Genomic DNA, 19941 nt, shown 5'->3' on the forward strand with positions numbered 1-19941 from the left:
GGTGTGAAAACCTCTCCCTAGTAGGCACGTTAAAAGTCCAAATATGACGACACTGGAATGGGCAGTTACAAATAAAAATTAGGCTAAAAACTTAATTATTACAACAATTTTGAAACTCTCAAATTGATCATAGATGTAAGAGAGGCATCTGGAGATCAAAATGGTGTTCCATGAGCATCATGGAAATCATAGGAGGGCTATCATTTCAACTATAAACAAATAAATGGAGAAAGATATAAGGGACAAGAACATTGCATTTCGATTTCTTTTTTCTTCGGTACATCGGATGCCTGGTACGACAAACTAAACCAGACACTTCCCTTTGGACATTGGTATCAGCAATAACTAACAATGTATATAATGATATGAAAAAGGTGAATTCGCACCTGTATAAGAATATGCAACTGATCCATTTACAATGTTGTTCAACCTACAAACCTAAGCTTCATATGAAAATGTTGATCACCACTTATCAATATAATCTGCAGATTGGATGATCCTCAGAAGCTCCTTCAAGTTGGCCAATATATGGCGTGGACCCAAACTCTTCACACCAATAAAGTTCAGAAGCTGCTCCAAGTCCTGCCACAGATAACAGGGGAAAACTATGATACATTGTGGCTTGTGAACAGATGCAATAAGTAATGGTAGAAGGTCGACATAATAGTTCTTAACCCAAGAGGGCCAGGGATGAAAAAACCAACAAAGGGGGCAGAATGGTTTCTGCCAAAAACTGAGAAAAGTGAAATGAGTTTGAGCTGATCACTTCGCACGAAAACTAACTACTTATTTAGCACGAAAAACCGACTACTTATTTAAAATCCAGACGACGAATGAAGGAAATGAAACAATACCTTGTTTAACAAAAATACAGCGTAAGCAGCTCTCGTTGTATCTTGTCCATCTAAAAAGAGAGGGAACTCGACATGCTTCGTATTTGTGGCAGGTAGCGTGGTAGATAAGGAAACAGATGATGTGGGTTCTATTGAAGGGGCATAATCACAAATGTACGAACGAGAACCACTCAAGCGTAAAGGGTAGCGTAAAGGAACTTTTAGATATGAAGATATGAGGGAAACAGCCTGCAAAAAATACAATAATTGACTGTTAAACCAGCATAAAGCATAACAAGTTAACCATAACCAAATCATAATATATCACTAACACAACAATCCAGACAAAACACATTCAATATCACCTGCAAACAAGGTAAAAAAAAGTCTATCCAACATTAGGCAACTTTAAAAAGAGGTCAAAATGAGGGAGAACATACATGAGCTACAAATCCCAGGGCAGATGCAGACCTCTGAGTCTCTTTCTTATCGCTGAAAAAGCCCATTTTTTTAAATGAAAGCACATTCAAATTTAGACCTAATATTGTCAAGGATCCATGATTGACAGGTTTAGATCCAGAAGAATTCCCTGGAAGAATGAAAAAAATACACGCTCAAAAAGAATCCGTAAGGACAAGAACGATAATATTAACAGATTATGACAGAAAACGTACAATAGTCTGGCATCATCCCATTTACAAAAACTTAACAGAATTGATATTTTCTCGATGCTGGTCGAAGATCGATAGGTTTTGCATCATAAATAGTAGTATCAAAGTGAAAATGTTTTAGTAAGTTCTTATCAATTTAGCATCACTTCAAAAAGTGGTCAAAATATTGAAGTTTTTTAAAAACAGTTTCCCCAACAATCTTGCAATACCTGGAGTAAACTAAGTCTCATATATCAAGAATTTTCGACTGTCTCGAACTTACAAGCACATACCTAATCTAGTAGTGTTGGGAAATGATTCGAGCTCCTGATCTTTAGCAGGACTAGTCGAGATCTTTACAGGATAGAGAAATGAAACTTGTGAAATCATATGTTGCTGCCTTCTTCTCAGCATCTTCTGTAAGCATTTAAGACGATCATAGCCTTCTTCCCCAGAGAGTAACTTATTTGATTCCTGTCAAAGATAGGGAATCGTAACAGCATGCCGATTGCCTAGCTAGTTAGTAGAGTACCTAATATAGCTTGGATTTCGAATCATCCTAAATAGCACAAGAATACTACAAAAACTCCAAATCTTATGCAACTTACCATTTAAAGAAGACAAAATCGCTGTGGGATAATATATGTTAAAATTGCATCTCCGAGACTATCTGTCGGAGTCGACATCCTTTTCTTTAGTTATAAACAACTTAGGCCTCTCTACAAAGTATTGTTAACGTGTGTGTGCACGTGTATCATTGGTATTTCCACCTCTACTAGCTTCGTAATATGATTACCGATGAGCCAAACATACATCTTGCCAAATATTAATGAAAATTCTGATATGGCTTCTAGTTATAATCATACTGTAGATAATTACCTCCAATCGCTTCCTAGCTTTAGATAGAGCAGTCCCAGCAACCAAAAGTGATCTAACTTCAATGCTAAGACTCTCCTCTTGCTTCTTAACATCCTCTGATGCAATTTTAGAACGCATGCCCATATTATCCACAATACATTTCCTTGCTTCAAGCTTCTCGCGCATTTCTGCAAGCTCATTTGATCGACGAACTGACTCGGAATCAACCTGCCCAGCAAATAACAACCAACAGTCCATAGACTTATCTACAAGGCTTGGAATCACTCGGAGGAACATTTCTTAATTAAATCAATCAGAACCTTTCAATCCCCCCAAAAAGGGAAAGCACCAATACCAAATCAAGAAGACCAACAGCGATCTATTTTACTGTTCTCTTAATGAAATTTCACTAATTAGCCTTCTAATTCAACACGGACATGCAATAAAACACCAAAAAGTATTTCCAAGGATGTAAATGACTAGAAATTCGACCTCATCGAAGCACTCAACTTGTAAATTTTAGGCCAAATGCCAGGGAGCCCAAAATGAAAATAAGAAGAAAAGGTCTAAAACCCTCAGCCTCGTCTAGTATACATAAATTCCTTTGCCACAAAGACCAAACGGAGCAATTCTCCAACATCACTAAAAAGCTCATAGATCCAATTTCCAATACCCAATTCACACAGGACAGGAAAAATGCAGAAGGTAGAAAATAAAAAATAAAAAAGTACTAAGCCGCAAATTTCGAATCAACGGAAGCAATCTATAAGGCGAAAAGGAAACCTGAATTAGGGAGTCGAGCTTTTGCTTGAGAGATTCTTTGTGTTGCTTGGCTTCCTGGAGGGCCGAAGAGAGACTCCATAGCCTGGCAAGCTCCTGCTCGAAGTCCTCCCATTCAATAACCTTCGCATTTTCCGGATCCGATGATCTGCTGGATTCAGAAGAAGAAGAAAGGGGTTTGCCGCGTTCCATGAACGAGTTGAAAAGAAAGGAGGATCTTGGAGTTCAAGAAGTTACGACGGCTCGGCGTCATCGTCCTTCCTGCCCGCAGCTACTAAAAAGGCCTCAAGAAACCATTGGAATACCTTTTTCCTTTTTCGTTCTTACAGAAAAATAAGGTTTCGGATTCTCAGAATTGAAGGGAGAGAAGAAGGAAGAAGGTGAGACGTTCAGATGAGATGCAATTAAAATTTAAGAAATTGGGGGAAATTTTGGTCTTAATAGAAATTACCCTTTTTTATCAAAAATATTTTGTTTATTTCTTAACTAAATATATATATATAATGTGTAATAAGTCTTTAATAAGTTTAAAATTTTTTAAAATTAATTAATCTATTCCAAAATTTTCAATTTTGAATCTATAAATTCATAAATATTTTTTTTAAATGTCAAAATTTATGGACTAAATATTTTATTTTGAAAGTTGAAAAATCAAATAAATACAAATTTTAAATTTTGGGAGCTAAATGAAATACCATATCCAAATAAAGAAATAAAATGGTCAATAAGGACTTAAAAGTTGAATATTTGCCTATACAATAAAGACTTAAAAGTTGAATGTTTGCCTGTACACTAGGTATACTTTCATTCTCGTTGGCTCAAATATAAGAAATGGGGATGTAGAGAAATACCAAGCCACCTCAAGTCTTTTAAAATTCTCCAATATTATATATGTTAGTAAAAGCCCGAAAAGGTTTGGTATGGAAACTTCTCTTTTACTTCGGAAGGAAAAGTTCAAAGAAAACAATATCTACCCGTAATAAACTTTATAAACATCGAAGCCTAGTAAACATGTTTTAAAAATATTGAGAAACCAAAAAAAAAAAATATTTGTTAACCAAAAAAAAAAAACAACTACAAAGGTTGGGTTATGGCTATAGTGCCATATTTAGGTTTAGGCACTAGAAATTGTCCCACCCAAGTGGAGCAACCATGATGATAACCTAATTTGAGGTTGAGTCATGCATCCACATTGTTATTGCCCTTCTCTCTAGAGAAAATCTTTAATGTATAAATGCCCCAAATCCTACCTATTCTGGTAAATTTTAGTTAATCCTCCATAGATTTAATGACTAAAAAGCTGGAAAACATGGTAAAAAAAAAACAAGACAACACAATTAAGAAGAAATACAAATTACTCGTAACTAAAGGTGACTGTATCACATAATGTCTCAAAATGACTCAATAACAACAAACCAAAATTAAAACAACACAAATTCAGACACATAAAACTAAATAAGTAAAAGCTACTACGAGAGAGAGAGCCGCCCTATACAAGGTAAAGCCACTCATACAACTAACAAAAACCACAAGTCTTTTCTCATATTCTTCAAACCAATTGACACACAAAATGCAGACTCTAGGCTGGCTTTGTTGTTTGGATGGCTTATTTCTTCTTGACGGCGGACTTGGTCACCTTGGCTCCCGTTGGGTCCTTCTTCTCCACGCTCTTGATCACACCAACAGCAACGGTTTGACGCATGTCACGGACGGCAAAACGACCCAATGGTGGGTATGAGGAGAAGGTCTCCACAACCATGGGCTTGGTGGGAATCATCTTAACCATACCAGCATCTCCGTTCTTCAAGAACTTGGGCTCCTTCTCGAGTTCCTTACCAGATCGACGATCGATCTTAGTGAGGATCTCAGCGAACTTAACAGCAATGTGGGAGGTGTGGCAATCAAGGACTGGGGCGTAACCATTACCGATCTGGCCAGGGTGGTTCATGATGATAACCTGTGAGGTGAAGTTGGCAGCTTCCTTTGCTGGGTCATCCTTGGAGTTTGAGGCAACGAAACCACGCTTGAGATCCTTGACAGCAACGTTCTTAACGTTGAACCCAACATTGTCACCAGGCAAGGCCTCTGGGAGAGACTCGTGGTGCATTTCAACAGACTTAACTTCAGTGGTCAGTCCAGTTGGTCCGAAGGTGACAACCATACCAGGCTTGAGGACACCAGTCTCAACACGACCGACAGGGACAGTTCCAATACCACCGATCTTGTAAACGTCCTGAAGTGGGAGACGGAGGGGCTTGTCTGAGGGCCTCTTGGGCTCAGAGATCAAGTCAAGGGCCTCAAGGAGGGTTGGTCCCTTGTACCAGTCGAGGTTGGTGGACCTCTCAATCATGTTGTCACCCTCAAATCCAGAGATGGGAACGAAGGGAATTTTGTCTGGGTTGTATCCAACCTTCTTCAGGTAAGATGACACTTCCTTGACGATTTCATCATACCTAGCCTTTGAGTATTTGGGGGTGGTAGCATCCATCTAAGAAAATCAACAAAACAAAATAGAAAGATAAATATATTAGTAAATTGGTTCAAATTCATTGGGAAAAAAACTGTTTAAGCTTAGAAATGTCCTAATGTATATAGCAAAAATAATAAGAAAATGAAATTACAAAAAAAAAAAAAAAACTTTAAGCATGCGAGGGTGGTTAGTTCAACGCATAAATAGTAATAAACATAGAAATCCATCATACGTGGAGAGAGGGGGATTTGAACCCCCATTGATTCTTCACAAAGAACCGCACCAGTTTTAAGGCCGGAGCCAATACCCAAATGGCCATTCTCTCCTCAGGAAATCAGAACTCATAGTCTAATAAAGTGGGCACAAATCATAGTCGGAATATGATGCAGTAACGTTCATGGATTCCGTTAAACAACCACATTGCATCATTACTATGATCGTGACCCCTCTATCAGAGGTAAGATAAGCAAAATTATAAGCAAGCAAATCAATATCAGAACAAATTAGCAAAACATTTGAGCACATAACAACCTTGTTGCAGCAACAGATCATTTGCTTGACACCAAGGGTGAAAGCAAGGAGAGCGTGCTCACGGGTCTGTCCATCCTTGGAAATACCAGCTTCAAAACCACCAGTGGTGGAGTCAATAATAAGGACGGCACAGTCAGCCTGTGAGGTTCCAGTAATCATGTTCTTGATAAAGTCACGATGTCCGGGGGCATCGATGACTGTGCAGTAGTACTTGGTGGTCTCAAACTTCCACAGAGCAATGTCAATGGTAATACCACGTTCACGCTCTGCCTTAAGTTTGTCGAGCACCCAAGCATACTTGAATGACCTTTTGTTCATCTCAGCAGCTTCCTTCTCGAATCTCTCGATCACACGCTTGTCAATTCCTCCAAGCTTGTAGATAAGATGACCGGTGGTGGTCGACTTTCCAGAGTCGACATGGCCAATAACCACGATGTTAATATGAATCTTTTCCTTACCCATTTGATATTAACCAAATGAGCCTACAAGAAAAAGAAAGATACAGGGGTCAGTACTACTCACATACATACAAATCTAACATTACAAACAAATGAAGTTACGGAACACAAATCAACTCCAATTCCAACACATATAACCGGTACAAACAACGTCAAGAATAGGCGTATTGAAATCGGAAGCTCTTAAAATACTAAACCTACGAACACACATACATGTACGAGGATCTATGCTGAGCTTAAGCCACTGTTAACAACCTATGCAAGAATCCAAGAAATTTAATTGAGACACAGAAAGATGCTGAATCCAACTATTCAACATCATGAACTTAACAACAGATATCGGCATACTAGCTAAAGACCATAGAAAGATGTAAATCAGAACAAAAGATTAAGCACACAACGTTGAATCGTCGATTGTTGAACACCTAGGATGCAATCGGTAATTTTGTAAACATAAATCTACTTGAAGCTAAACAAGATTCGTAAAGGACCATAGATTTACACCGCCATATTCATAGATCTGACTCAAAACATCCGAACAAGCATATAAACTAAATCAAAGACTAAACTAGACAAGCTGAAGACTAAATATCACTTAAGCAGTTAAAAGAAAATCATGAACAAGAGAGAAACATGAAACAAAAACAACTACAAAGGTCAAGAATCGAATGCTTACCCACAAGAATTTGCAGAGAAATCAGAAGAAAGAAGCAGCCTCTATTTTACGCAGTAGCAAGCAGCGAGGTCTTGGCAGCGAGACTTCTCACATATTTATAGCCACTATGGGCGTCTAGGGTTTCCATGAACCATTTCGTCGCTTTTATTTCAGTTTACAATTTTACCCCTCGATCGTGATGTACAATTACGACAATAGCCCTTAATTTGCTTGCCCTAATTCCTCTTCTTCTACGGATATCTTTTGAGGCGCAGTCGTACGGCACACCATGATATCGAGAGGCTGCCCCCATTATTTTTATCTTTTAAATTTAATTTTTTTCCTTTTTCTGAAAAATTACGAATTTGACTATTTAAATTTTATTTTCAATTAAAATTGGAGAATATGCGTTTTGCAATTCTAAAAAAAAAATAATAATAATAATAAATCGAAATCTTTGGAGAAAATAACAATTTATTTCGTAAACTTTATTTTATAACTATTTATTTGGTATATTCAAATTAAATAAATATTTGGTTACTATATTCCATAGGACGAAGATGCCAGATATACTAAGTAATTTACTCATGAAAAGGGTCTGTCATACTAAATTTGTAAAGTGATTTGTTTATGAAAACAGCCGACTGTAGCCAGTTGTAAAGTGATTTGTTTATGAAACCGACTGACCATAGCCAGTTTGTAAAGTGATTTGCTCACAAACAGAGTCGGACATGTCGAGTTTGAAAAGTGGTTTGGTTATGAATCGAGATGGTCATACTGCTCTTGTAATATGATTTGTTCATGAAAAGGGTTGGTCATACCGAGTTTGTAAAGTGATCGATTCAAGAAAAGGATTGGTCATGCCGAGTATACCGATAAAAGTTGGGTGAGGTCGATGAACAATTCTGATTGTGAAATGTTCATCAACGGTGGATCATTAACAAGTGAATGTAAGTTATAAATCTTTGATTTTTCAAATATTTTTCGGGTGGCTGCAAGTAGTTCTTCGTTCTACTGAAAGAAAACCAAAAGTTACGAGAGGAACTATGAGATTCCACATCGGTTGAAGAGGGGAACGAAACATTCCTTATAAGGGTATGAAAGCCTCTCCCTAATAGGTGCGTTTTAAACCTGTGAAACTGGTGGTGATACTTAATGGACCAACGCGGACAATGTCAACTAGCAGTGACCTCGAGCTGTTATACATGGTATCAGAGTTAGGCAACGAGGACGTTGGGACCCTAAAAGATGTGGATTGTAAGAACAAACATTCCTTATAAGGGTGTAAAAACTTCTCCTAATAGTCGCATTTTATAACCATGAGACTGACTGTGATTCGTAACGAGCCAAAATTGATAATATCTCCTAATCCTCTAATTCTACGATAGTCCAAGTAGATCTTCATAATAAATTTATCACGATTCATCCAAAGACAAATTAATACCGTCCAAAATAATAAAAAAAATTAAATAAAAGTTAAAGTTACATCGAGACACCAACTCGTTCATCTCATGTTACATCAAGTTACCTTGTAGGGACTATTAAATGATCATCAACTAATATCTATAAAAATTTACAACGTTCATTCCGTATTTCAATAGTTGGTTATGTAATGGAACGTGCTCCGTATCTTTAAATGAATCTCTCTAGTATGAGCATATGTTTTTTTTATAATTTTTTAATATATAGTTGTAAATATTATCCAAAGGCTTATTAAATAAAATATTTAAGAATAATATTGTGATGTCCTACATTGGTTGGAGGAGAACGACCACCATTTACGAGGGTGTACAAACTTTTCCGTAACAAACACGTTTTAAAGCCTTGAGGGGAAGCCCGAAAGGGAAAGCCCAAAGAAAACAATATCTGCTAGCGGTGGATCTGGGGCGTTACAAATGGTATCAGAGCTAGACACTAGACAATGTGTCAGTCTTCTCGCTGTTCCCTAAAGGGGGTAGACACGAGGCGGTGTGCCAGTAAGGACATTGGGCCCCAAAGGGGGTGGATTTGGGGCGGTCCCACATCGATTGGAGGAAGGAAAGAGTGCCAGCGAGAACGTTTGGCTCCGAAGGGGGGTGGATTGTGATGTCTCACATTGGTTGGGGAGGAGAATAGTTCCCTAAACGGGTAGACACGAGGCCATGGGCCAGTAAGGACGCTGGGCCCCAAAGGGGTGGATTTTGATGTCCCACATTGGTTGGGGAGGAGAACAAACCATTTACAAGGGTGTTCGAAACTTTCCCCTAGCATATGAGTTTTAAGCCTTGAGGGAAAGCCCAAGTAGGACACTAGAAAGCCCAAAGAGAACAATAAACCTTGAGGGGAAGCCCGAAAGGGAAAGCCCAAAGAGGACAATAAGCCTTGAGGGGAAGCGCGAAAAGAACAAACCATTGACATACGCGTTTTAAAGCCTTAAGGGGAAGCCCGAAAGCGAAAGCCCAAAGAAGACAATAAGCCTTGAGGGGAAGCGCGAAAAGAACAAACCATTGATAAGGGTGTAGGATCTTTCCCCAGCAGATGCGTTTTAAAGCTTTGAGGGGAAGCCCGAAAGGGAAAGACCAGAGAGGACAATAAGCCTTGAGGGGAAACGCAAAAGGGAAAGCCCAAAGAGCAGCTACGGGGAAAAGGTGAATTCATATTAAAGAAAAATCCAAAATAAAATGGTAAAAAAATAAAGTTTATAATAATTATAATTATAATTTTTGGTTGAACAGCTAAACCTAATTTTTTAATTTTTAATTAATAATTAAAAAAAATGTAAAAGGTAAAACTATCATTTTCAAAATAAATTTCAAGTGGATTTGGTTGTTGAATTATAATTAGCCAAACAAGACTTAGATGGAACGTTATTAGTATATATTTTCTCCACATTTATTTATTTATTTATTTAAATATGTCATTTTCCTAATTTAGTTCATGAAAATATACCCACAAATTTATTAAAAAAATCAACACCTTTAAAATTAAATAGTTGATTGATTACCGGACATTAAAAAAAAATTATTTTATATCAATATATGTTTTAAAATACGAGAAAATATATTAGATTTCAATTTAAAAAATTAAAATAAGTATCGTGTATTAAAAAAAAAATAGATATTAAATATTAAAATAAAAAATTGCAATAGTATGTATTTTGTTAGCTAAAATTCTAATTATTAAAATTAATTTACCAAATACCATAATAAATATTTTTTAGATTTAAAATTAAAATATACTGACTATTTTTATTACCTCTCACAGTAAGTTTTCTGAAAGTCCGTCAATAATTATTTTAAAAACTACACCAATCTCAAATTAAATTTATAATTAATGACTTTTTCAATAATATATTTTTCATTAAAAAAATAATATTTATTAATTTATTATTATTATATAATATATATTATATATACATATCAAGAGTAGGTAACCGAATTCCAGCTCTCAACTAACAAAATCAATTATGAACTTAAATAATAAATGTTTCATAAACCTTTTTTTTCATAAGCTCATTTGAAAAAAAACAAAATGTGAATATATATATATATATATATATATATATATATATATATATTCAAAATAATATCCAAAATAATTATTAAATGAACAAAAATTTATTTTTAAATTGCACATAATTAGAAATTTAGAAAAACTATTTAATTTTTTTCAAATATAAAAAAATAATATTGTTCACGTTTTCCACATATTTAAAAAAAAAATCTCAAAATTAATCACATTTATGATTGCTATATAGGGAAAAGATAATAATTTAAATAAAATATAATAATATAACATATTTTTTTATCAATATAATATGGTTGCGAGTTTGACTCCTCGTTTAAACATAATTTAATAGTTGAAGCACCAATAACGTGTTCTTAGCCTATAAACATGAATTGTATTCAAACTTCTGATTTTTTTTTTTTTTTTTTTTAATAAAAAAATAAAAACTCTCCTTTTATTTACGATAATTGTTTGACAAATCATAAGTATACATTAATCAAAATAAACCCGATGAACCTATATATATATTATATATATATATATATATATATATTCCTTTAAATAATTGTTGTTCTTAATTAAGTACCAATTTGTGTGTACACACATGGACGAATAATTAGTGAATCAAATTAAAATTTCAAATTTAATTTTAAAAAATTGAAAATAACACCTCATTAAAAAAAATAGAAAAAGATAAAATTATTCAAGAGTAAACTAATAATTCACGTACAGATACTCGATTTTAATTAAATATCAAAGAAAAACTACCAAAATCTTGAAAATGTAGCTTAATTAGAAAAATTAGCCCTACTACCAAAAGTCTCATCCATTTTCCATATTTCTGACCGATCCAACAAATCATTTCTTTATTTCAGAACATTCGATATCAAGAGAAAAAGGTAAATACGCTAACCTGTGAGTAGAAACTCTCGTAGTTGTTCACGAATCACCCATCCCTTCTTTCCAATATGAAAGGGTGTAGTAGGCAAATAAATGATTGTAATGAAATCTAATGAGAAAAGATAAGAAACTTACTAGTGATAGTTGTAGCCTTTGTCGGTCCTACCTAAATAACATCAGACAGATGGGCAAATAGTTCGAGATCCTTTGTCGGTTCCACCTAAATAACAACAGTGAAATGGTCAAATAGCTCGAGATCCTTTGCTTGTCCCACATGAATAATAGCAATCAGATAGTCAAATAGCTCGAGATCTTTTGCTAGTCCCACCTAAATAACAAACAGTCAGATGGTCAAATAGCTCGAGATCCTTTCCTGATCTTACCTAAATAACAGCAGTCAAATAGTTAAATAGCTCGGGAAAAAAGAGTATTATAATTTTTAGACTTAAATAAATTTACTTGATGAACAATTTGATAAAGTTAAGGTTCTAGAATTAGTTAGTATTATTCCGATGATCTTGACAGACAAAGGTGGGTTCTAATTTGGCTACCTGTTGACATTCAATTCAACCAAGCAACCTAACGACTTTGAATTATTTTATTTATTTTCAAAACCCAAAAAAAAAAAAAAAAACTCTTAATATGCAAAAAGTTCAAACCTTTACCCCAAAACTTCTCTTCATGTCCACATTGCCTCTTCTTCTTCTTCTTCTTCTTCTTCTTCTTCTTCGAATATGAAGCTGAACCGTCTCTGTTTTCTTCTACCGGCGGACTTCGATGAAGTCCAGCCACTTGATCGTGAAGAGCTTCATGAACTCAACGACAGTCACAGCCACAACAAACAACAAAGCAAACATGATCATAATCGAGATAGTTGGTCTCAATTTCAAGCCTTACTCCGAGATTCCCTTCACAAAATCCATAACCTGAAATGGGTTAATTCTTGTTGCTACGGCGGCAGACCCAGAAAGCCACCGCCGGCCGAGTTTCACGACACCGATGGGGTACACCTTTCTGAGAGACTCGGCGGCGACAACCCAAGAATCTTCAGCTTTGCAGAGCTCTATATTGGAACCAAAGGATTCAGTGCAGAGGAAATTCTTGGTAGTGGTGGATTTGGGAAGGTTTACAGAGCATATTTGCCTAGTGATGGAACTATGGCAGCTGTGAAATGTTTGGCTGAAAAAGGGGAGAAGTTTGAGAAGACGTTTGTGGCAGAGCTGGTGGCGGTTGCCCATCTCCGGCACCGGAATCTTGTCCGTCTCCGTGGTTGGTGTGTTCATGAAGACCAATTGTTCATTGTTTATGATTATATGCCCAACCGAAGCTTGGACAGAGTACTTTTCCGGCGGCCGGAGAACGGCGGGACGGATCTTAGTTGGAAACAGAGAGTGAAGATTGTGAGAGGCTTGGCTGCTGCTCTGTTCTATCTTCATGAACAATTAGAGACACAGATTATTCACAGAGATGTTAAAACCAGCAACGTCATGCTTGATTCCAATTACAACGCTAAGCTTGGTGATTTTGGTTTGGCAAGGTGGTTGGAGCATGATCTTGAGTACCAAAACAGCGTGCCGTCGATGAGCCACCACCAGTTCCGGCTGGTGGAAACCACCAAAATTGGCGGCACAATTGGGTATCTCCCACCGGAGAGTTTTCAAAGAAGAAGCATTGCCACTGCAAAATCTGATGTTTTCAGCTTTGGTATTGTTCTTCTTGAGGTAGTCTCTGGTCGGCGAGCAGTGGACCTTACATGTCCTGATGATCAGATTGTGTTGCTTGATTGGTTTCGAAAGCTCTCCGACGACGGAATGCCGCTGCTCGGCGGCGATAACCGGCTGCCAGATGGGTCTTATAATCTGATTGAAATGGAGCGTTTGATCCATTTGGGTCTCCTCTGTACACTCCAAAGCCCTCTGTATAGACCAAATATGAAATGGGTTGTGGAAGCCCTTTCCGGTGGTATGAATTTGCCGGCGCTTCCATCATTTCAGTCTCATCCTCAGTACATTTCCCTATCTTCCACCACCAATGGCAGCACTACCAGAAGCACTAGCAGTAGCAGAACCACAGCAACAACAATAACAGTTAGTTCATCAGATTTCGTATCAGCCAATGGAGAAACCATATATATGACAGCTGAGAGTGGGAACAATTGCACCAACTCTTCTGATAAGCTTCTTGACAGAACAAAAACTTTTCAAATGATTGACAATCCAAGAGTAATATCATTCAAGGAGATCATTTCAGCCACCAATAACTTCTCCGACTCGCAGCGAGTGGCGGAGCTGGACTTCGGAACCGCCTACCATGGCTTCCTTGACAGCAGCCACCATGTTCTAGTGAAGCGCCTTGGAATGAAGACTTGCCCTGCATTACGGGAACGATTCTCGAATGAACTCGAAAACTTGGGACGTCTTCGCCATAGAAACTTGATACAGCTCCGTGGATGGTGCACAGAGCAAGGGGAGATGCTTGTGGTATATGATTATTCAGCAGACCGTCTCTTGAGCCACCTGCTTTTCCACCATGACAATAGAGCTTTACAATGGTGTCATAGATACAACATCATCAAATCTCTGGCTTCAGCAATTCTTTATCTTCATGAGGAATGGGATGAACAAGTCATCCACAAGAACATCACCTCATCAGCTGTCATTCTTGATATTGATCTTAACCCAAAGCTGAGTTCTTTCGCCCTTGCAGAATTCCTGACAAGAAATGAGCATGGAAATCATCATGTAACCATAGATAAAAGCAAATCGGTTCGCGGGATTTTCGGGTACATGTCCCCCGAGTATTTAGACTCAGGAGATGCAGCAGCGACAGCTGATGTATACAGCTTTGGTGTAGTCGTTCTAGAGGTGATTACTGGTCAGATGGCCGTCGATTTTCGACGGCCAGAGGTGTTGCTGGTGAGGAAAGTCCATGAATTCCACACCCGGAAAAGATCACTGGAAGAACTTGCTGATATAAGGCTGAATGGAGAATACAACCACAAAGAACTGATGAGAATGTTGAGATTAGGAGTGGCATGTACTCACTCAAACCCAGATTTAAGACCAAAAATGAGGCAGATAGTTAAAATACTCGATGGCAATGATCAATGCTTCCCTAAAGAAGAAAAAATGGAGAGCCTAGAAGGTTGGAAGCAAAGAAATGCAACTTCTTTGTCATTGGTTAGGAGGATCCAAGCTCTGGGAATACAGTGAAAAACCAAAGAGATGAGTATTTCATTTGCTAATATTGTAACTTATAACAGAGAAGTATGGCTTCCGGATGTTTCATTCTGAGTAAGAACATAGTAATCACTTGTATTCTCCTTACATTTCAAGAGAGTTAGACCAATATCATTTACCAATCGAATCGTTTAAGTGCAGTAAAAAGCAAAGAATATCATGTTAGAAATTACGACTCTCTACAATGGTATGATATGACTTTGCTTTCGGCTTCTCCAAAAGGCCTCATACCAATGGAGATCTCTCCCAACAAACCTCACCAATCCTCCTCTCGAACAAAGTATGCTATAGAGCCTCCCCTGAGGCCTATAGAGCCCTCGAACAACCTTCCCTTAATCGAGGCTCGACTCCTTCTCTAGAGTCCTCAAACAAAGTACACCCTTTGTTCGATACTTGAGTCATTTTGACTACACCGTTGAGACTCACAACTTCTTTGTTCGACACTTGAGAATTCTATTGACAACTACTTAAGGGCACGACTCTAATACCATGTTAAGAACCACGAACCTCCACAATGGGTATGATATTGTCCACTTTGAGCATAAGCTCTCATGACTTTGCTTTGGACCCCAAAAGGCTTCATACCAATGGAGATGTATTCTTTACTTATAAACTCATGATCATTCCCTAAATTAGCCAACGTGGGACTCTCTCCTAACCATTCTCAATGGTTGATCCTTTTTAACTAAAACAATTGCCTCACGGGCATTTCATCAAACATGTGGAATGCAACATTCATGACGACAGAATTTGGTCCTCCACATTGAAGTTCGAATCCGATTTTATCGTCAACTTTCAGAAAACAAACAGATTTCAATTCCAAAGTTCATTAGAGAAATAGGATAATCATACGAGTTCATATCAAAGAACATGCTGAGAATCAAAATGCAAGCGAGTTAAGAGTGTCACAGATCAGAAAATTTACTCACAACTGCAAAATAAAAACCAGAGAGTAGAAGTAGAACACAAATCTGCCATCCCGTGAATCTTCAACAGCGATTGGCAGCTGGAAAGAGGGAGAATCGGGCATCGTACAAAAAGGCTGACGTTTTAGAGATGACTACGAAGAGAAGTAAAAGTCGTGGGGTTTAGTAGATGCCATTTCAATTTCAACGATCAAAATCAAACGCAGCTGAATTCTACTTTCTGGGTTTCGATTTCTTCAAAAAAGTTGCTACCGATCATGATAAAAATGATGAAATTGGCCGAATCGAACCGCAATCGAGGGAAATTTGTCAAAATTCGAACATCTTTTGATGCATTTGACACATAAAAGAAATTATTATTAACATTGACAATAAATAATAATAAATTGACTAAGAATTGATTTTGTTGGCCATTTTTTCATTTTCAAGGAAAAAAAATAGAAATATAATATTCATTTGAATATTAGTAAATATTATTCGTAGTCCGCCTCACAGATAAATTGGTATGAGAAATATTTTATTCTCATCTTCAACTGATATGAGATTTTATCGATAAAAATAAATAATAATAATAATATTTTATTAATCATAACTGATGAATTGGTAATTACATTAACGAGAATATAAATTACAAAACGTACCTTAACTAGAATATTATTCAATAAAAATGTAGAAAAAAAATTAGTATTCTGATGGGAAGAGTTTAAATTTTCATGATTAGTGGTAATTTTAACAATTAACATTAAGTAAATTTAAGAGTGGTTGAAAGCGGTTAAATTTTTTTTACCAAGGTTGATCTTGCATCCAACCTTCAGTATCGATAAAACTCATGTCGGTTAGCTGTTGTATTTCATCCAAATCCAGCTTCTTTTCCCATTTTACTCGATGCGACATGTCGGAACCTGGTCCGTAGCAACCATACTCTGCATAGGTTAATTGGTCCCTGGATTATAAAAATAAAATATTCATTATAATAATAATAAAAAATAGTAATTACAAATACTTTAAACAACTTTATTTTCTTTCCTAATAAGTCTTTTTTTTCATGCAAAATTTTTATTTTTATTTTTTTAAATTTAGGATTTATATGGACAAAACCCTAAGATTTTAAAAATGGATAAAAGCTAAAAAGGAAATTATTAGTAAACGCCTATTTTTCTTACAAAGAAAGTAAGTCATTAATTATATTCTTTTTCTAGTATAAACCAATATATATTATATATATGGCAATGGACATTTGTAACGGTGTCGCACTCACTGAGTGAGTCAAGCCAATTAGAATTTGCGTCGCCTACGGTCGAGCAACGTATGCTCAAGCCTCTAACCCCGTCTTGAGAAGAAAGTTTTAGAAAATTGGGGCAGAGAGATTTTCGAAAGAGAGTTTGAAAGCAAGGTTTTGTAGCTATTAGTAGAGAAAGAAACGCTATGGGTTTTTTTGAAAGTTACAATATTATCCTCGACCTTGATAATACAATTTTGAAGTATTTATGAAAGGTCAAAGGGCAATATTGTAACTTTTGAAAAGTCGAGCCGATAAACCGTTGAAGAATAAAAGATAGCTTACTCATGACCAACAAAATGCCAAGGATCCCAACCACTAGGGTTTATGACGTTGGAGAAGCTAGAATTGTAAAAGATAACCCTTGAGTAGCCTCTCCATGGCCTTCCTAAGAAAGCTGAGCCACTCCCAAACACTTTGCAATCTTTGAAAACAAACCCATTTGCATCATTTGGGTCTGTTCTTCCTTGTGCTGTTATGAAGCTTGTAGACCCCAATGGAAGAAGTGCTTCTCCCACCACTGATATCGAACATCCCTACATCAACGAAAACGATTCGGGTTTCACAACTTCATCTTTAACCGACCACAGGCTCATCCTAAACTCTAGTAAGTTCCCGGCACCTATGTTGCTTCAAATGTCATACCATTTGACATCGATTAAGGTTTCACGACTTCATCTTTACCCGAACACAGTCTCACCCTAAACCCTAAACCCTAGTAAGTTCCTATCACCTATGTTGATTCAAACATCATATCCTTCGACATCATAAAAAACGATTAGGGTTTCATGACTTCATCTTTATCCGAGCACAGTCTCACCCTAAACCCTAGTAAGTTCTTGCCACCTATTTTGCTTCAAACATCATATCCCCAACAGACGCATTTTAAAGTCTTGAGGAGAAGCCCGAAAGTAAAAGCCCAAAGAGGACAATATTTGCTAGGGGTGGATCTGGGCTGTTACACAAGCTCACTCTAAACCCTAAACCCTAAACCCTAGTAAGTTCCCGCTACCTATGTTGCTTCAAACGTCATATCGAAACAGTAAAAGATACCTGAAAAATGGATTGAGCGCTTCCGAAAATAAAATCGACAGCACCTTGAATGACGCAACGATGATAATAATGTCGACCTTGATCATCCCACAAGGTATCTTGGACACCATAGAAGCCACATTTATAAAACAAAGCCTTATCGCCAGTGATCATAGCTGCAACTGCTGGAGCTCTTCGATTTCCATTAGTCCATGGAAAGTTAAACGAATTCTAATACCCACAAGAATTAGATCACAAAAAAAAAAACAGAGTTAATATGAAGAAATGAATGATGTTCACTTACTTACCACAAAAGTGATGGATTTAACGACAACATTATCAGCTGAAGAAGTGAAAGTAGGACTTTGAGCAAGAGTGAAATGGTCGTTCCAGACAACCTTTGTTGTTTTTCTTCTTTGTCCTTTCAAGATGATATACGGCTTATCATATGGGATTTTCACCTTCTCTCTAAACAAGAACAAACAAACAAATAAATAAAAAAATAAATAAATAAATAAGAAAAGAAATTGAGGGTAATTAAGGAAATTGAAAATGACCTGTAAATACCAGGGTTGATATGAATGGAGACCCAGAACATATTATTTGAAGGAACAGAATCAATGGCGGCTTGAATGGTTGAGAAATTTCCATGGCCGCTCTGATCCACAACCACTGTCCGCCATGCCAATTTCTTCCCTCCCACGCTTCTATAACGTTCATCTTCATTCCCTCTTACAAATATTATCATCATTGCCATCAATCCCACACAAATCCCACGAAAAATCCACATTTTTCTCATGTTCTTTGGAACAAATCTCTGCAAATTTTCATGAACAAGAAGACAATGGGTGTGTGTGTGTATATATATATATATATATATGTGTATGTATATGTATGTATGTATGTATATAGAGAGAGAGAGAGGTTTGCTTTAATGGCAATTATTTATGGTTTTTTTTTTTTTTTTTTTTTTTTTTTTTTTTTTTTTTTTTTTTTTTTTTTTTTNTTTTTTTTTTTTTTTTTTTTTTTTGTTCTTAAATGGATTGGCAAAGTGGGAAGGTCAAAGGTTTTCTCATTAATGGAATGAAATTTAATGGTTAATGGAGTGATTCAATTTTATTAGAATGTTTTCATGACTGTTATTATTATTATTTTTTTTGACATTATAGGTTTATTTTTGAATTTTTATTACTGTATCTCACTTATAAGTGAGTTTTTTTATGTTTGAAAGTTAAAACGTGAGGTAGAAGTGATACATGAATGAATCGAAACGGTGAGATCTCACGTTAGAAAGTAGAACGAAATATTCTTTATAAAGTTGTGGGAATCTCTCATGAATGAATGCATTTTAGGGTACCCGAGAGAAAATGATAAAAAAATATTGAGGGTGGTTTTTTTTTTTTAATTTAACATGTGTCGTCAAAATAGAATGTTTTTTTTTTACTATATTATTTGGGGTTGTTTTTTTGGTGAACACGTGCTAAAATCGTGTTAAGTGATACTGTTTTGGTGACTTGGTTGTAATTTTTTTTGGGGACTAATAGTTAACATAACTATGGATTCCAAAAAAACATGTCACAATTGGATGTTTTTTTTTGGAGTTAACCTCATTTAAGGCAATTTGTAACTTTCTCTAATGGTCCAACGTTTGACTATTCATAAAAATTATACACCCGTTGCCCATTTGGTCAAAATATTAAATATTTATAATTTCTTTTTATTTTTTGGGAAGGTATAAAATTAGTAAATAAAACTGCCCTTAAGAGAGAAAATCTAGACAGATGCGAGACAATAAAATTCCAAAAAAAAAAAAACTTAAAATTAATTATATCAATAAATATATA

The 19941-nt window shown here is 36.2% G+C and overlaps 4 protein-coding genes across 4 annotated transcripts; 1 reads left to right on the forward strand and 3 right to left on the reverse strand.

Annotated features, from left to right (window-relative positions):
* Positions 1-236: 236 nt before the first annotated feature.
* Positions 237-3540, reverse strand: LOC111807654 (UV radiation resistance-associated gene protein). The gene is made up of 6 exons (XM_023693465.1): positions 3125-3540; positions 2363-2569; positions 1777-1957; positions 1274-1422; positions 855-1082; positions 237-582 (listed from the first exon to the last, which is right to left on the reverse strand). Exons 1-6 carry the CDS (start codon positions 3311-3313, stop codon positions 463-465), a joined length of 1074 nt encoding a protein of 357 aa, XP_023549233.1. The 5' UTR covers positions 3314-3540; the 3' UTR covers positions 237-462.
* A 918-nt stretch (positions 3541-4458) lies between these two features.
* On the reverse strand, positions 4459-7378 carry LOC111806755 (elongation factor 1-alpha-like). Its single transcript, XM_023692195.1, has 3 exons — positions 7257-7378; positions 6123-6604; positions 4459-5609 (listed from the first exon to the last, which is right to left on the reverse strand). Exons 2-3 carry the CDS (start codon positions 6582-6584, stop codon positions 4728-4730), a joined length of 1344 nt encoding a protein of 447 aa, XP_023547963.1. The 5' UTR covers positions 6585-6604; positions 7257-7378; the 3' UTR covers positions 4459-4727.
* A 4909-nt stretch (positions 7379-12287) lies between these two features.
* Positions 12288-15338, forward strand: LOC111806549 (receptor like protein kinase S.2-like). Its single transcript, XM_023691917.1, has one exon. It carries the CDS (start codon positions 12356-12358, stop codon positions 14831-14833), a length of 2478 nt encoding a protein of 825 aa, XP_023547685.1. The 5' UTR covers positions 12288-12355; the 3' UTR covers positions 14834-15338.
* Positions 15339-16569: 1231 nt separating this feature from the next.
* LOC111806971 (probable pectinesterase 29) lies at positions 16570-18854 on the reverse strand. Its single transcript, XM_023692526.1, has 5 exons — positions 18655-18854; positions 18406-18565; positions 18119-18328; positions 17351-17601; positions 16570-16729 (listed from the first exon to the last, which is right to left on the reverse strand). The coding sequence occupies exons 1-5, from the start codon at positions 18852-18854 to the stop codon at positions 16570-16572; spliced, it is 981 nt and encodes a 326-aa protein (XP_023548294.1).
* Positions 18855-19941: the final 1087 nt, after the last annotated feature.

This window comes from Cucurbita pepo, chromosome LG12, assembly GCF_002806865.2.
Source record: "Cucurbita pepo subsp. pepo cultivar mu-cu-16 chromosome LG12, ASM280686v2, whole genome shotgun sequence".
Taxonomy (NCBI): Eukaryota; Viridiplantae; Streptophyta; class Magnoliopsida; order Cucurbitales; family Cucurbitaceae; genus Cucurbita; species Cucurbita pepo.